General features: G+C 39.4%; 1 protein-coding gene across 2 annotated transcripts in view; it reads left to right on the top strand.

Annotated features, from left to right (window-relative positions):
* LOC103040376 (methyl-CpG-binding domain protein 5) overlaps nt 1-18,752 on the top strand; it is a 58,245-nt gene that overhangs the window by 17,347 nt on the left and 22,146 nt on the right. The window contains exons 2-5 of one of the 2 annotated variants that reach the window (XM_022686554.2): nt 1,822-2,448; nt 5,188-5,290; nt 6,157-6,337; nt 6,899-9,214. In XM_022686554.2, coding sequence (XP_022542275.2) covers nt 2,336-2,448; nt 5,188-5,290; nt 6,157-6,337; nt 6,899-9,214 — 2,713 coding nt within the window. In that variant the 5' untranslated portion in view covers nt 1,822-2,335. Of the gene's footprint in view, nt 1-1,821; nt 2,449-5,187; nt 5,291-6,156; nt 6,338-6,895; nt 9,215-18,752 lie in introns of both variants that reach the window. The other variant, XM_007257545.4, reaches the window with a different exon arrangement.

The following is an 18,752-nucleotide window of genomic DNA, read 5'->3' as shown; positions in this document are numbered from 1 at the left end:
CTCAGCCCGGACGCGACCCGGCCAGAGGAAAGTAATGTAAAATCTCTGGTCAGTCCAGGCTCCGGGAAATAGTCATCTGTTTTTTTTTTTTTACTATTTTTATTTTATATAAAGCTATGGCATGCTAATCACCATATAGCTTAGTAACAAAATATTACTGTTAACGAAAACGAACGAAATAACAAAAACTCAAAGTGAAAGGAATAAAACGGTAATTAAAAGAAAAAAATAAAACGAACTGAAATTACAGATTAAATACCCTAATTTTCGTGTTTGTTAATTTATTTATAAGCGCTTTATCCACTACAGCAGCTTAACAGCGGGTGGTGTTGTGCCGTTTCTGCTCGTGAAGGGGAGCCGGGGTTCTGCGGGGATCAGATATCGGCGCACAGCGCCTCGCGGTCCGCAGAATTACTTATTTTTACAGTGCTTGAGCTAGCCGCGAAATAACAACAGAAAACCCTGAGGAAACTGCAGAATTATGTATGGGATTAGAATATGAGCGTGAGTGACAAAAAAACTGTTATGTAGAGCAACAGGAGATGATGAATATTTGAGAAGCAGCTGTAACTTTACCTGTGAGTAACTCACACTAAACACCCCACGCTGCAGGATAAACTGGTAAATCTGATCATTTCTGTTCTTGGTTGGTTGTTAGGGTTGTATTGCCACTCCAGCACAAATGTGTCTATTTGTGGTGATAGTTTTGGTGAAAATTAGTGAAACCTGTAGAGTTTATTGAGTTTTTGCTGTATGATCTCCTTAGTGAGAAGCCCCACCCCATTACCAATCAGGGAGCTCCAACTGCCTACCCCTCCCACTTCTCTTTCATTGTGGATGCGCAGAATGTCTTAAATGTCCGTTTTTCAAAGTTTAGGTTTGGCATGTCACGTGGTTAATATACGGTCACTATTTTACAATACAGTCACCATATTTAAATACTGTGGTATACCAAAATACCGGCATACCGCCCAATCCTACATAGATTATCAATGTTCTTGAATGTAATTGAAATTCTCTGTTCCTTAACTGATACAAATCTCCCAACAAACCTGTCTTTTATTTGATAGTCTTTCCTTTCCTATGGCAAAGAAAGTACAAAATTTTTTTGTTGGCCAGCCGCTAAAAAAAAAAAAACGATTACTTTACACTGGCATCCACCACTTTGCTTTCCTTCTTAGATATTCTTATAACTGTCTTCAGCTTGAGTCAATAAAGCAAATCCAGATCTAATGAGAATATTGGGAATTTAAATAGGATGGTAAAACATTTTTACTGCACTGTACTTCTATAAGTGTTACCTATAAAACTCATATAATAAAAACTTGATTACAAACAAAATATATATTTTTTAAATTATAGACACTGAAAGACCATTGCATTCTTCATAGTATCTCTCTGTTTAAATAAACTGTATGGGATAGTGTTGTTTAAGAAGGTGAATAATGTAGTCATGCTGCTCCTTTAAGTGCAACATTTCTATGGCTGTTATAAAGTATTGTGTGGTTAATTTTGTTTAACAGTTAAAGAAAAAAGAAATAACAGTATATATATTTACTATATGTTATTTAACATGTTTATTTAAGTATGTTTTAATTACTATGACAGTTTATATATAAATATATAAGTCGTTTCAGGAACTTGGGTATGCAACTTAAGAAGAAATTTTTGTATTTATATCTTTGTCTCCTACTATAATTTACTTCAGGGTTTTGGCATTATATATGGGGAAGAATGGCTGCAGGATAAATAGCTCTTTGGCTCTAATTTTCAATTGATCTGTGTTACTAATTCTACACCCCTCTCTTTCCTTTCTTTCAGGCAGAAATCATGCAGTCCATGGCTGGTGTGAGGGGTCAGTAGTGCACATGATGGGGGTTTCGGGTATTAACTGATCGGCCTGAGGGAAGATGAGAATCGTCCATATTTGGAAGGAGCAGCCTGGTAACCTGGACGGCATCCTGTTGTGTTGAGTGCGGCCTACACGGAGGCTCGCACTGCAATCATGCGTTTTCTTCTCTGAGGTGCTGTCTGTTTCGCCATATGTAGCCCAGGAACTACGCCACACCTGCTCATGGCTCTGATTGGTCAGAGCCCGACGTGGGAAACCCCATCTGAGTTTGGTAGCATCCCGATGAGGCTCGTCAGAGGCCCGGCCTCGCTGTGAGCCCGTCTCGCTCGCCCCGGGAACGCTTCCTGCAGCCGACGACTTCTTCTTTAGAGGAAAGTTGTGGTGCTCTTGTCCTCCCGTTTCCGAGAGACACGATGACACGTAGTGTTGGGACAGTGACGAACGTGTGATCTCTCTGGCGGAGTCGAGCACTAACCCAGAAAAATGAATGGAGGAAAGGAGAGTGAGATAGGGGAGGGGGAGGGGCAGCCTGCACTTGCCCAGGTGCCTATTGGCTGGCAGCGGAAGGTGGAGTCCACTGGGGTCGTCTATATCAGGTACAGGATACAGTAGTAGTTGATGAGATCCATTATCAGTGATCTGTGATGCTGAATTGTCTGATGAGATGTACAAGAGATACGTCCATTGTGGTGTAATTAGGCCAGATGCAGAAATTGCTTAATTGATATGGCTGTTATTTGCTTTAATCTCGCTTGCCATCTGCCTGACATCCGGAATGTAGATCTTTGAAAATGTGGCTTTTTGCACTGACCCACTTGAAGCAGCACTCTGCTTTGTTTCACCTGTAGATGTGGCACTAGAGCACCAGCATCTTGAATCAAAACAAATGCTTTATGTTCAGCCATAGCCTGATTCTCTTGTTCAATCATTCCAAACCTAACCCTTCCAAGCCTAGCTGTCAAATATCATAGCATTGCATATCAAATTATGCTGTGGCTGTTAGCATCATAGCTATTTCACCCCATAGCCCATCTGAACCTTGCTTGTTTGTTTGTTAGCATTGCAGCTCCAACCCTATCAAGGCTAGCTGTTTGTATCTCCAAACCCGACTGTTTTGTCTGTTAGCATCACATCTAGGGCTGGGTAATATGAAAAAAAAAATGATTCCTCTATATTTTTCATCAAATGGTGATATACGATATACAGTTGCATCTCAAAATGTTTTATATCATTGGAGAAAAGCACACAGAGTGATCTATTTTAAGTGTTTATTTGTTTTATTATTAATGATTTTGGCTTACAGACAATACACCCAAAAATCAGTATCTTAATTTTTTTTATATTACATAAGATTAATTGGTATTTTTGGTGTGGACCGTGTGGCAAGTCTCACTGGAAAATGAAATCTGGATCTCCATAAAAGTTGTTAGCAAGGGGAAGCATGAAATGCTGTAAAATCTCCTGGTAGAGGCTGCACCGACTTTGGACTTCATATAGCACAGTGGATCAACCCCAGCAAATGACATGACTCTCCAAACCATCACTGATCATCAGTAAATTTTGCGTTCAATTTTAAAATCATGAGACCAGAGTTAAGATGCACACAGTCCAACTTCCTTGAGGTCTATTGTAAAATTTCCACAATCAGGGATGGTTTTGAGAGTCGTCATATCTGCTGGTGTTGATCCACTGTGTTTTATTAAGTCTAAAGTCAGTGCAGTGTTTTCCCGGAAAATCTTGCAGCACTTCATGCTTCCCTCTGCTGACAGCTTTTAAGGAGATGCAGATATTATTTTCCAGCAGGACTTGGCACACTGTCCACACTGCCAAAAGTACCAATTGATCTAATATTCTAATTTTCTGAGGTACTGATTTTTGGGTTTTCATTGGCTGTTAGCCATAATCATTAACAATAAAAGAAATAAACGCTTAAAATAGATCTCTCTTTGTGTAATACATCTGTATAATGAGTTTCACTTTTTGAACTGAATTACTAAAGAAGTACCTTTTCAATTATATTTTAATTGTTTGAGATGCGCCTGTATGTCTCAATATTTTTAATTCCATAAGGTAAAACAAAAAGACACTTCTGAGACAAAACAAAATGTTCCAGATTTTACACAGGCACTTTTATCATTCAGTGCCATATACTGTTTCTTAAAGTATCCTAATATACAGCAAAATAAGGTAATCGTGACATCACTAATAGGGGTCTAAGTTAGACCCTTACATTGGCTAACTATTTAATTTTACAGTGTTTATTTTAAGTGGCATAACTTTACAGTGTAGGCTTTGCGGTGCAGAAACTCACAGACCAGTAGGATGCATTGTAAATATCACCAATGATGCTCCTCAGCCAATCACATCTGTACAGATTTAGGAGCTTTGGGAAGCGATACCTCATTTTCAGCAAAATGCAGACAAAAAAAAAAAACATATCTCATGTTCTGAGACATAGCGCTAATAAAAGAAGCAACGTGAAGCATCACTAATGAACTAAACAGTAATCTTTAGAGCACACACTCTAACCTGAACTACAGGCTCAGCAATCCGGTCCTTTAAATGGGTATAAGAATACACCTGAAACAGTTTCAGTTTAGACTTATAGAAAATGAAAAAATAAAACTCAATCACTTTAAATTATTTTTTTTCCTTTTATTGTTAATTGTAGCTTACAGCCAATGAAAACCCAAAAATCAGTGTCTGAGAAAATTTGAATATTATTAAAGGCAAAATGGTACTTTTGGCAGTGTGCTAAGTCCTGCTGGAAAATGAAATCTGCATCTTCATTAAAGTTTCAGCCGAGGAAAGCATGAAGCATAAATTTTCTCAGACACTGATTTTTGGGTTTTCATTGGCTGTAAGCCATAATCAATGCTTAAAATAAATCACTTGTGTGTAATACATCTATATAATATGAGTTTCACATTTTGAACTGAATTACTGAAATAAACTAACTTTTCAATGATATACTAGTGCATCTTAAAAAAATTGAATATTGTGTATTGCTGTTCAGCGAGGAATAATATTAAGATTTTTTATCCATACTGATCAGCCCCAGTATAGTGTGTTGGTTAATGCTACTGGTTTGACCCTGACCAGGCAAGCACCTTTTTCGAGACTGTCAGTTAGCATTAGGATTCAGATCGTCTTATCCCAGCTGCCTTTTTGTAAACTTCGTTGTTTTATCTGTACAGATGCTAGGTGTTAGCATCACAGCTAATCCAAGCATCCTTGTGGATAAGAGTATTTCCCAAATGTCATGAAAGTAAATCTTTTCCAAAATCCTGTACAGTGTGTGTGGATAATTGTCACCTTGTGTTTGTTGCCTGCAGTCCCAGTGGTTCAGTGCTGTCCTGCCTGGAACAGGTAAAGTCCTATCTACTCACGGACGGCACCTGTAAGTGTGGCCTGGAATGTCCGCTCATCCTCCCCAAGGTAAGTCCATGTGCCTCGCTTACTTTTCTGCCAGTGCTTCCTGACCCTTGTCCTGAAGATCACCCCTACCTTGCACATTTTAGTGTTTTACCTGCTGCCAGCACACTAATCAGCTACTTAACAAGTCCTGTAGGAAACCAAAAAAAAAAAAAAACAACGTTGGGATCCACTGGCCCCATTCCCATTCACTCAGTATTTGACCTGGGCGATCCGCTCACAAATGACTGGTAAAGCACATTACCGTTCACAAATAATTACCGATTTTGATTGGATTTTTTTTTTATACAGTGTTTCAACTGTAGGAGAGGACGATTGTGGTAAAGGCGCTGTGTGCATATACTTTATTAAATTCAGAACCCTTATTTTTGTTGGCGCCCAAACACACTGCATTCTTTGACAATTAGGCTACATTCACATTAGAAGCCACATATGAAAGTGACTCAGATCTGATTTGAAACCAATTAGATTGGGTACTTTCCACAAAGCCATGAGAAAATCAGATCTGAGCCACATTTGAGCAAAAAAACAGATTTGAGTCACTTTAGTCTGGAATTGTGATGTATTATTTTTCGTTACTTTCAGTTAGTCCATCTTTGCTAAACTATGGCTTGCTTTTAGATACGTTTGCTTGTCTAATCTGCACCGTAAAATATCCGTCTTACAAGACTTTGACCACACTCTTCAGTGGGGGGGGGGAAATATGAATGAATTTGCATTGCCTTATTTCTCTAAAGATGTGGAAGTAAGTAGGTCACAGTATTACTATGCAAGGTCAGAGCAAATATGCATTCAGATGCTAATGTATGACCGCTGAGAGCGAGCAACAGGCTGGTCCGAGCTGTGTTAAGAATCTCCGTTTCCCCCAGGTGTTTAATTTCGATCCTGGGGCCGCTGTCAAACAGAGGACTGCGGAGGACGTGAAGGCAGATGAGGATGTCACGAAGCTCTGCATCCACAAGAGAAAGCTTATTGCTGTAGCCACTTTGCACAAAAGTATGGAGCTGCCACACCCCTCCCTAACACTGACCGGTCCCAGCGGAGGCACAAGTAAGACCTTTTTATTTTCCTTTTACTGATTTCAGTCCGATTGGTGCTTGAAGTGATATTTACCATGGATTAAAATGCACCCCCCCCTTTTTTTTACCCCTTTAATATGTAAAGTATACTTCTTTTAGAACATCCTGTTTCTTCCCTTTACTTTTTGCCAAGTCCTGTTACTAACCAGAAATGGTGCAAATCACAGTGTACACATTTTTGCCAGGACCTTTTAGGAAACAAATGAACTACAAATATATATAGTACTCCCTTTTTCTTATAAGAGAGGAACTGATTTTTAGCAATCAATTAATTGGTTAACAGCTTACAGCTAAACTGAGCTTTGGAAATGGATAATAAAAAAAAAAAAGATTTAAAAATGACAAAACCTGTAGTTGTTTGTAGTAAAGCAGTATTGGAACAACTCGTGATACTCCACTCTCTACTGCAGCATTTTATTTATTTTTTACAATATCGCCAGCCCTATTAAATAGTACTATGGTGTATACCTCATAATTGTGGATATGTGCCTGTATTAAACGTCCTAATAATTTTTTTTTTCTTCCACAGCAGGTGCCACCTCTATAACCCCTACCATCCAGCGGTCTGCAACTCCTCGAGCAATAAGGAATAAGTCCCATGATGGGCTGCCCAACTCAACGCTGCCTGACTGCAAGAATCCATTCAAGATGATGATGGCAGCAGGTCAACGGCACTACTCTGCGGACATGAGTAGTGCCCAGCCGCCGGAGCACTTTTCTGGATACTCTCGCCAGAGATTGGGAAGCAATGAACCAGGACCCAAGTCCCCCTATCGCAGTGGGCCTGGAGGCATGCTCAGCCCTTCGTCAGGCTCGCAGATCTATGGGGATGGCTCCCTGTCCCCTAGGACTGACCCTTTGGGCAGTCCAGATGCGTTTACACGGAGCAATGCCTGTGGTTTCCAGGGGGCGGGTAGCCCCAACCCAATTCATGGCAGCAACAGGATCCCCCTTTCCCCTCCTGGTATCATGATTCATGGTTCACCTGCTTCTCAGTTATCTTGTGCAATGGTTGGAAGGACTAACACGCCTCTCTCTCCCCCAGTTCCCAACAAAAGCCCCATCATGAAAAAGCCACATTGTAACGTCAACTATCCGCCTAGCATGGACATGACCAGAGCAGTATTTCATCACAAGGTCCAAACCACATCACATCCTGTTCCTCCCACTGCAATCCCCCCATCATGTGCCCTTCAGAAAAAACAGATGACCTCTGAGAAGGATCCTCTCGGAATCTTGGACCCCATCCCTAGCAAACCTGTCATTCAGAGTCCTATGACGAACCCAAGCCCATCCAACTTCCAGCCCAGTGCCCACTCTCAGGTACCAATGATGAATGTAAACATCCCTCCTGCCATCGTCCCTTTGCCAAGCAACCTTCCCTTACCAACAGTGAAACCTGGGCCGGTTGGTCATGGCGGGCACATGCAGAGGACTCAGCACGGAGCAGCCACCTCCATCTCCCCATCACCTGTTACATCCCCTGTGCACATGTCTGGACCTGCACATGGCCGCATGGAGGCCTCCCCGCAACGATCCCGCTCCTCTTCCACTTCCTCAGACCATGGAAGCTTTGCCATGCCCTCAGGGCCCCAGGCCCCTTGTGGAAGCATGAAGGTTCCACCGCGGTCACCCCGATCCTCCATGGGTTCGCCCAGACCTGCCTTGCCTTCCAGCCCCTCTGCCAAGCCTGATGCCCTCCACCAGTACAAAGACCCTAACCAGGTTCTGGTGGGGATGAGCAATGCGATCAGCAGTCAGCACAACCCCATGTTTCCCCCAGCCTCAGGCAGTAGTGCCCCCCAGAAGAACCACCCTGGACTCCTGGGCATGCCCCTCAACCAGATCCTCAACCAACACAATGCTGCCTCTTTCCCTGCCAGCAGTCTACTTTCAGCAGCAGCCAAAGCACAGCTAGCAAATCAAAACAAAATAGGTGGTAGCAGTGGTGCTGGAATGGGTGTTGGTGGAGGAATGAGTGCAGGAGCTGGTGCTGGGAGCATGGGGAGTGAAGGTGCTGGCATTGCTCGTGGTGGGAATAATGGAAGTGGAGGCAATGGTGGGGTGCCTTGCTCACTCACTGGCAGCGGAGGTAGCAGGACTGTCGACGGGCCCAATACTTTAAATCCCATGCTGCCACCCAGTTCCTCCATGCTCATGTCTATGCCCGAAGGCCAGAGTGGACGTGCAGCCTTGCGGGACAAGCTCATGGCCCAGCAGCGTGATCCTCTTCGCAAGCGCAAGCAGCCACCCAACAGTGGCACTCATGACAACATGGTTTACAGCATGATGAAACCGGACATGGTCGGTCCTAGGCCCCCTTGCCCTCCTTCAGAGCAGATGAGGAAAGTGCCCCGGCTCGGTGGTCTACCTCCAAACACCTCCATGGCCCAGCTGCTCCAGTCAATGAGCAACCAGAGCTCCCACATGGCCAGGGGCGGTCGGCCATTACCTGCAGGTCCTGCTCAGATGCACTTTGGTGGCGAGGGTGCCATTCCCCCTGGTGTTCCCCAACAGAGCATGCAGTTACAACAACGACTTCACGGCCAAGCAGACCCAATGCACTGTCCTGGCATGGAGCCTGGTACTCAAGGCCCACACTCACAGTTCCCAGGGATGATGAACCAGATGCAGGCACCACCTATGGGGAACTGTGCACCCTTGGGCCCGGGTGGACAGGTTCCACTTGGACACCCTGCCATGAGACATCCGAGCACTCACCCACAGCAACTGTCTCACCTACATCAACAGCAGCAAGGCCATCCTCACGGGCATGTCCGGCCAAATATGTCCTGTATGGTACCCAATAACAGTGATGGTGGCTGTGCCCAAGCCATGCCTGACACAGGTAGGAACCTTCGGAAATGTATACAGTTTTTTGGGGGTCTGAACAGCTTTATAATACACATAACTATGGTTAGATTTAGTATTCAGATTCAATATTGGTAGATTGGCTATCAGGTTGTATTTTCTCAGTAATCTGGGCAGTCTGGGTTGAAAATAGGGAGGTCCCCAATCTGATAATGTAATCAGAAGTCGGAGTTGGTCACATTATTTTCAACTTCTCCGTGAGTAAGCTGAGCCGTGAGCTGTGTGGTGACTGGTAGGTTAGGAAAGCAGGTGTTGTGATTCATATCGTCTGTTATTGAGTATGCTATTACACTAATCCAGCAAGCTAGCAACCTGTCGAGCCATCTACTGCTTTCATCCATGCTTCATTTTCCTCCAAACTGTTGAAACACCACGACTGTGCTGAAGACTCTCTCACCCCTCTCTCTCTTTATCTATCTCTCACACACATTCCCATAGGCACATGTGGGCAATATGCAGATACACTTTAAAATTCTCAGTAACTCAGAACTCTGGACATTTTTACCATCACAGCCAACATACTAACAAACCACAATACAATGTTTATACTACCTATATGTTGCTGTGGTGTCCCATGCAATTACAAAACCCTACAGAGGACTTTTAAATTGAAATAAGGGCATGTAGACACAGCAATCTCATCTAAAACAGTGCAGCCTCGTAAGGGCTGAAATGGGTAACGCTGCAGGTCTTGGCTGGGCTGGGTGCAGTTTAGCTGTGAAGCTAGCTAACTGGATTAGTCCCAAAGTTGATGACAGTCCAGTGTCCCTTTTGTGAGCTATAGAGCCTCCTGTTTTTAAACAGCAGTCCTTTAAGGTTTTTTTTAGTATTTAATTAAAAGTACTAGTGTTCCTGAGTGGGGAGAAGGCAAACGATTATAACATTGGCGTCCATGTGCTTCAGCTACCATTCCTGAAATGCCACGTACAGTATGTACATTTTAAAATCCAAATGTGTCTGTTAGGTCTCGGGATCTTTTCTCACTGTAACTGCTTTTGCTGGTTACCTGAGCAACCGCAGTGCTGCTAATGATGCTTATACAAGAGCTACTGCTAGCATGGAGATCTCAGAACAGCAAACTCAGTCTTCATCTGCTCATTCACAACACATTGTTAAACCAAAGGACCACAGAAATTAGAACTGAAGAGTAATGTAATTACTGTGACAGGCCCAAGTAGGGATAACAGAAAAAATATACAGTGTGCTTTCCCAGAACTAGGGACCTGTAGCAATGAGGAGCCAGTGATCTACGCCACTCGAGTAAGTCATAGAGAATTTCTACTGGCTGCTAAACCACCCTAAGCATGTGGTTGTGAATTCTGATTTTTACTCTGCATTTGCATATCTGGTTCTCTTTCCGTCAGACAGCTAACGATCAGATCAGGGACTGATGAGTCTTCTGGGTAACTAGTCGCTGTGGTAAGAACATTCTCAAAGCTGAGATGCTGCGAGAGATAAGGCTGTAGAAAGATATAAATGAGGATTTATTGTTGATGTTTGAGATTAGTGTTGGGAGATAACACAGTTAATGTTAATGCACTCTTTGAGAGTATTAGCATTTTGCTGACTGCACACATTCTCCATGCTAGACTAGGAGTAAGCGGTTAGGCCATGAAATAAAATCACAATATCTTAAGGTGTTTTTTCCAATAGCAATGTTTTTGGCAATATGGCAAACATCAGAATATTTTTCTAATTAGAATGACATAAAGTTATCCAAAAGCAGTGTGTAAGACTGGTGGAGGAGAACATGCCAAGATGCATGAAAACTGTAATTAAAATAAGTTATTCCACCAAATATTGATTTCTGAATTTTATTAACATGAACTTGTTTTCTTTGCGATATTTGAGGTCTGAAAGCTCTGCATCTTTTTTTTTTTTTTTGTTATTTTAGCCATTTCTTATTTTCTGCAAATAAATACTCCAAATTACAATATTTTTATCTGGGATTTAGGAGAAAGGTTGTCCGTAGTTTATAGAATTTAAAAAATATATATTTTACTCAAATATATATTTATAAATAGAAAAATCAGAGAAACTGATTCAGAAACTGAAGTGGTGTCTTTTTTTTCAGAGCTCTACATGTACACACAATTTACTGTGTGGTTCATAATATGGTATAAACCACATGTTTTGAGTAAGTTGAGTTTGAAAAAAAAAGGCTGAGCCTCTCCATGTACTGTTATATACTGTTATTTATTCCCCCTGAGGTAGTTAATAGTGCCTGTAGTGAAATGTAAAGGTGTAAATGAAACTGTGAATGTACACTCTCAGATAGCTCATTTTTAGTCTGAAAAGCAGCTCTTATGCTTGTTGTAAAATACAAAATGTAACACAAAATGAAGAAGAGAAGGATTATAGTCAGTTTAATATAGGCTGTATATAAACAAAGCATAAGTCAAGTTCCCCCTTTAAAAATAAGGAAAACCGCTTTAGCAGTAAATACATATAATAGGCATTCTAATTATACATTAGAACAATGGAACACATATTGCTATATGCAGTATTGCACTCCTCTGTATGTTTATGACCGGTCACATTAGGCTCAAGACTGAAAAACATCATTTGTGCTCTGGTTATTAGCAGGTATGGCTTCACAAGTTGCTAAATGCAACTGTGTACAGGCTAAAGTTCCTGGGTGCAGCTCTCCTGTGAACTTCAGTTCAGCATTATGTGCACTATACACAGAGGTGTAAAAAAGTTTTGCCCCCTTCCTGATTTCCTGTTTTTTTTTTTTTTTTGCATGTTTGTCGCACTTAAATGTTTCGGAACATCAAACCAATTTAAATATTTGTCAAAGACAACACAGGTAAACACAAAATGCTATTTTTAAATGAAGGAGTTTATTATTAAGTGAGAAAAAAAACATACATAGCCCTTTGTGAAAGGTTAAGAAACAGGACTAACTTGAAACTGGTGGAGTAAAGTTAGACGATTATATTTCTGATGCAACCAACAGTTGTATCAGTCTGTTGGCAGACCTCTATTAGCAGAATCCAGACTGATCCTGTAACAAATTCAGTCTAAAATAGCGCACACTCACGCTGTGTGAGATGATGTTAGTTGTGTGTTTCTGCCTGTGGGATATTAGTGTTTGAGCAGCTTGAGCATCATAGTCTACTTTTAGATGCTTGTTTTCCCATCACTTCTCTGTTGTTAAAGCATGCAGGACGATGCTAGAACTATGTAACGCTGCATAACTATTGGTTTAAAGGTAGAGATGGGAAATATTCTTCTTATAATCTTATTGTGATGAATTTACTATGAAAAAAAAATATTTTGGAAACCTGTATTTAACTCTATTAACATTTATAAATATACATTTAACATTATTATTTTATCTGCCTCTAATAAAAAAAAATTGTCTATGTAATATGAATATTGAGTATATAAATATGAATATTGTCTTTTTTTAACATCATTGTACAATATTTTTACCACATTGCCCAGCCCTGTGTAAAATCCTGTATTATGACTCTAGATGCTTTAGTTCACATGCTTCTGTCACTATCGACTATCAGTATTAAATCTCAGGAGAAAGTAATGTCAGTTCTCACATAATGCTTCTTTAAAGTGTGAGTAAATTCAAAGTATAACTATTTTATTATTTTATCTACACATATTTTCTAAAAAAAAAAAAAAAAAAAAAAAAAACTGGCTAGCATTTTAAGTGAATCATTTTTCATGTTTTCCATCCAAACATTGTGTTTTAATATTGCCAGAAACAATTTGATAAGTTGTTTTTCATTCCCTTACAGATATGTAATGACACAGGCTGTCGTGATTAGAAGTGTTATTGATACAATAAGCAGAATGGAGGAATTTTGTCTTCTTTGACCTGTCTTCTGTCGAGTTGTGCTACCTTGTAAAACCGTGCTTATTTATTGTTTATTTAAGGTCTCAGTAAAATGCAGACTCAACCGGAGATGTGACTTAAAACTATAGTTAATTACACAAGATGGCTAACGCTAACTAGCTTTGTAAACATATGCTGTAAACAGAGCTGTTGGCTCCTGCTTAGCTATAGCTCCTAATGCTGTAACGTCTCTCTGATTAACTCATATTTCTGAGGATTGTCTTTTACTAGCTACCACAGACAAGGGAGGCAGTTTCTTATGCAGCATGAATATACTCAACTCAGAGAGACCAGTAGTATTTCACAAAGAACAAGAAAAAGTGCATTTTAGCGGAATGAGACCTTTTAAGTGAATTTCAGTTAATTTTCTATAAATTATTTTTTTCTTATACAGTCACCACACAAGACGTTTTTAATAAATGTTGAATTAACGACACTCAACAAGCAAAAGTAGGCTTTCATATTTTTATATTTCTTCTTTAATTGAGAAACTTTGAAGAGAATTGAGAACATTTTTAAGGGACACAATCAGGATTGAGAAACACTGTTAAATATGGAGACAGTTAATTTAGGGACTCTTTTATTTAAAGCCTTCAGAAATATGTATACATTATGGGACGTGTCCTAATTTCCATCTCAACACCTTCAACACTCACTCCATATTTCAAAGTCAAAGTCATTGAAGTGTACACTTCAGACAAGATGATACAGTTTGGAACAAGAATGGGAACTGACGCAACACTAACGATTAGCAGGGGTTGCTGGGTAAAAAAGCACGCCATTAAGGTTTACTGTATGGACCTCTGTTGTGGCTCCTTAGGGGTTTTGGAAAATTATAATTACTACATTATTTGTACCTTACTTAACCAGGCTTTTAACATGTTCCCAGTTCTGCGGTGCACACTTTTTTTTCTGCCGTTGTCCAACAACATAAAATATCGTCATATCGCATAGCCTTACACTCCAGACAGTTTTAGGAGTGCAGCACAAAGCTGTTGATCAGAGTAACTTTGGATTCTGCATTTCTGAATGAAGAACACAATCTTTGAAATCTGCTTGTCATCATTGGACCATCTGTCTAACTCTTCTCCGTGACCATTCAACTCCCAGTTCCTTTAAAACACTGCAGTCAAGTCATTAACGCTTGACTCAAATTCTTATTTTGCCTTCTGAGAACTCTTCTCAGGGCTGCGGGCTGGATAATAATGTCTGTTAAGTCAATAAGTTAAAACAATTTTTTACTTTCCTTTAAACATCCCTTATGTCTGCCATAATGTAAAGAATTTGCGTGCAAATAGCTGTTTGGTTTTGATACTGAAATAATTAGGTCTCTCTAGCCTTGAGTCACAGCAGTGTCCCAGTGCTGTACAGGCTTTATGCGTATGTAATCTGCAGCACTAAACTGACAATAAAGATGAGCTATTCAGATAAAACCCGTAAAGACCACTGCATATGCCAAATGTGTTTTCTGTACTCTACTGTGTGATTAAGCATTTAGTCCACTTCTCATTTAGTGGAGGGGAGGAAGCATTGTCTTGCATTTGGAATTTTGAAGACTTGCATGTAAGTTCAAGGCTGTATGCAAATGAGGTAAAATTAATCTCCTCGGGTAGCACCAAAGTAAAGCTTTTAACTCATAGGCTTCTAATGAGAAACAGCGTTGTGACAAAGCTTACAAGTAAGGCGCAGTGCACAATAAAGGAACACCTGAGGTAGGTTAAAACTGTGTTACATTTACATCACAAGTCAGATGTCTGAGTTCAAGAGGTTATGATATGTATCAGGTGTAATATGCATCACAACCCAAGGGTAATGAATCACTAAACGATTACTGTAATATATATATATATATATATATATATATATATATATATATATATATATATATATATATATATATATATATTAGTTTTATCAAATTTTAGAAGAACAGTTTTAACAGTTTTGAACTATACACTGTTTATAAAATGTGAGTTAAATTTTCTAAGCAATAATAACAGTGGGATCTAACTACAGTGTACAACACTGCTCTCTCATGGTTTAACTATAAGTGTGAGTATAAATATTTAGGTTTACCACAGACATTCACAACACAGTACATTTTAATTTCAATTGCGATTTGCAATTAAGGCTTTTTGGCGGCCTCGATAAATATAAAAGTAGCCCAAAAACCCTTTGTCCCATACATTTTTACTATCAAACAAGCCCAATTTGGCGGGAAAACCGCAAACCTGGAAACTCTGGTAACACGCAGTTCAAGTGTGTAAAACAAAAAGAAATAAACTAAAATTCTTAATGCCTTAATACTTTATATATTTTGCTCTCAGTAAAATTATTACCATAAACTTTTTTTTATTTTTTTTTAACATGGTCAAATTCAAAGTAACACACACATTCCACATATTACACAAATTCCACAAATATATAAAGTAATATACTTTGTATATAACAATTGTCATTAGTTTTAGCCCTAGATAACTGCATGCCACACAGTGTTCAAAACCACACAGATTTTTTTTGTGTGTGTGTGTGTGATTTATGTACAAAAATAGCAGTACATAACCAGTTCTCAACCCATTCCCTTTGAATTGAACTGGCATTGTGTTACTGTGTCTTTAAAACCGATATATTTATAAATGACCTCTGTTCTGATAGACCTCTTATTAAACAGCAGTCCCAGCTAAAACATCTAACCCCTAACAACTTCAGCATTTCCACAAATCTGAGCCATTATCAAACTGTGGTTTAATTTTAGGTGCAGTTTGGCTGTCGAGTTATATTTCATAGAACTATAATTTAGGATTATTTGGAGGGGGGATTTTTATGTTCACTGTTTCGTTAAAGCTTTGTGAGAATAACTGTGGTAGAGCAGAGCTATCTAAGTAAAAGAAAGGCAGAAGAGGCCAGTGGAGACTGCGCGAGAGAGCCAGTGCGTGAGAGAGACAGTGGGGAGCAGGTGAACGTGAAGACCGAACGTGACGAGGTGACACTGGGACATTGAAGAAAGGACAGCAGGAGGAGGGAGGCAGGCAGATAAACATAGAAATGGGTTACTGTGGGTTACATTTTGCAGCTGGCAGCTGTCAGTCAGTGGGCTTCGTCCTAGCAAATCTCCATACAGAAGAGCTCTGGAGATTGCCAACCAAAAACCCAGAAATGTGAAGTGTCTGATTTGCTCTGCATTATGAACTATTTAGTCAGCTGTTCAGTGGGCTGGGCTTGGTTTGTTTATGCCTATTTCCCCATTCAGATTAACTTTAAAAGCTACGTTTTTGCATGTTTATTAAAGTCTACAGTGAGTAGTGTTTTTCAGTGCCTTCAGATATTTGGTGTGGGGCATAGTGTGGCATCAAGTCAGTGTAAATTTCTAATGTAGATTTTTAGATCATGCAGCAACATGAATAGTCAATTTTTAGCAACTCGCCAGTTTAAGTAGCTGTACTGATAGCAATTCCAATTGAAGCTGTGGTGGAAATAGCATTAAAATGAGTATTATTGGCTTATGTCTTATTGTTTAAAATGTAAATACAGAATGTTCTTCTACTACACAGAAGACTGGTGGATATAATTAGCATTAGACACTAAAAATAAGGTCAAACACTGGAAAGGGGGTTTTGCCAAAATATTGAAGAAATGTGATCAGGAAAACTAGGCTTGTGTTTGTTTGGATGATATAATATTTCAATTTATTTAAAAAACATTTTATTCCACTGATATCGTAATACAATTGCGTTAAAATGCAATGTTGTAACTAATGTTATATATACATATTAAGAGTATATTAAGATATATATTATTACTTATTAATAATGTTCATATATTAAGCATTTATTTGCAGAAAATGAGAAATGGCTGAAATAACAAAGATGAAGAGCTTTCAGAAATAAGATAAAAAGTTCATATTCATAAAGCTTTAAGAGTTCAGAAATCAATATTTAGTGGAATAACCCTGGTTTTCAATCACAGTTTTCATGCATCTTGGCATGTTCTCCTCCACCAGTCTTACACGCTGATTTTGGATAACTTTATGCCACTCGTGGTGCAAAAATTCAAGCAGTTCAGTTGCTTTGATGGCTTGGGATCATCTATCTTCCTCTTGATTATATTCCAGAGGTTTTCAATTTGGTATAATCAAAGAAACTTGTCGTTTTTAAGTGGTCACTTAAAAAGGTTTTTTTTTTCAGAGCTGTATATATTACAGTATCTGTCACGAGTTTGAATGAAGAAACCATTCATTGTTTTTATTTCTTCATTTAGTTTATTAATATTAAAAACATTAAAAGAATTAAGATACACATATGAAATTATGTAGTAAACAGTAAAAAAAAAAGTTTGTCCTCCACAACCCCCTGACCTAAACCTAACTGAGATGGTGAAGGAACTCCTTTAAGAAGCTGAGATAACTATTCTAGGTGACTTGACCTCATGAAGACACTGAGATTAAAATGGCAAGAGTGTGCAGATCTCTAAAGTATGAGGATTATATTTTAGTACCGGATTTTAAGGGGCACTATTAATAAATGTGTACTTTCTGGTCTATTTTCATACACAAGGCGCGTTTTCCTTCTAATTCAGCAGGTCTCACTGACAGCGCTACACTGAGGAACCCGTAAGCTTGTCCCACATAGCTTGTTTTAACACAGTAAACCTATAATACTCGCCTCTAAACGTCCGAAGGGCTAGCGCTTAGCGGGTAATGCTAATGCTGCTCCAGCAGTGCTAGCTGTGCTTAGAAGCAGGCTACAGGCCGATAATACTCACCTCTGAACGGCCAAATGGCTAGCACTTAGCGGGTGATGCTAATACTGCTAAACTGAAATTTCTGTATAACGCTGCACTTCAGCAGAGTGGCTTTACTGCTACTAAAGATCTGACTGATCATAGCCTTCTGTGTGATATTTCTTGTTTTTTTTTTTTATATATCTTAGGGGTGTGCCATATCATATCGTACGCAATACTTTAGTCAAATTTTCATTTTGTTGTAGTGTATTCTTGAAATAATTTTTTATTCAGTGTTTGTGACTGGTCCAGTTGTGGAAGTACTGCTATAACCAATATTTAGCTCAGCACAAGCTGAATCTTTAGCTGGTTGCTAGGAATGTGCAGTGTTATTTACTGAAGGATTGACTCCTTCACAGTTGTGGTCAGTTGATGATTTACTGGAATTAATACCCAAGGAACTGGCATATGGTCACGTGGGATTGATTGTGAATAACTGAATAGATGCTTTGCTGCCCAGTACCCATAAAGAATGTCAGAGTAGGATTGCTGACCTGGGACCTGGGTTGCCTGCTGCACATACTGATGTGTCTTCAAGACTGTACACGCTCTCCTGGATTCAGTGCTTTGAAACGTTTTCTGTTGCTACTAGTGCTGCACAATATTTTGTTGCTGTATCTTGATATTGTAACAATTTATGAATACTTGCATATGTATACAATATACCGTGAATTTATTTAACTAAAATTTTGGACACATAAGAGTATATTATTCTTTGTATGACTGATTCTATAACATTATGCCATTTTCCATTTTTATTTTAGCCCAACAGAGCACATAGAAGCACTTTTGTAGTTACAAAGTGTATAATTACAGACTGTAGTTCTTTTTGTTTCTCTACATACGTTATTGTCCACCGTGTTTGGCTTCAGTCAAAAAT

This window comes from Astyanax mexicanus, chromosome 5 (genome assembly GCF_023375975.1).
Source record: "Astyanax mexicanus isolate ESR-SI-001 chromosome 5, AstMex3_surface, whole genome shotgun sequence".
NCBI classification, from domain to species: domain Eukaryota; kingdom Metazoa; phylum Chordata; class Actinopteri; order Characiformes; family Acestrorhamphidae; genus Astyanax; species Astyanax mexicanus.
Note: the sequence above shows the minus strand (reverse complement) of the source record. Positions and strands in the feature narration are given on the sequence as shown.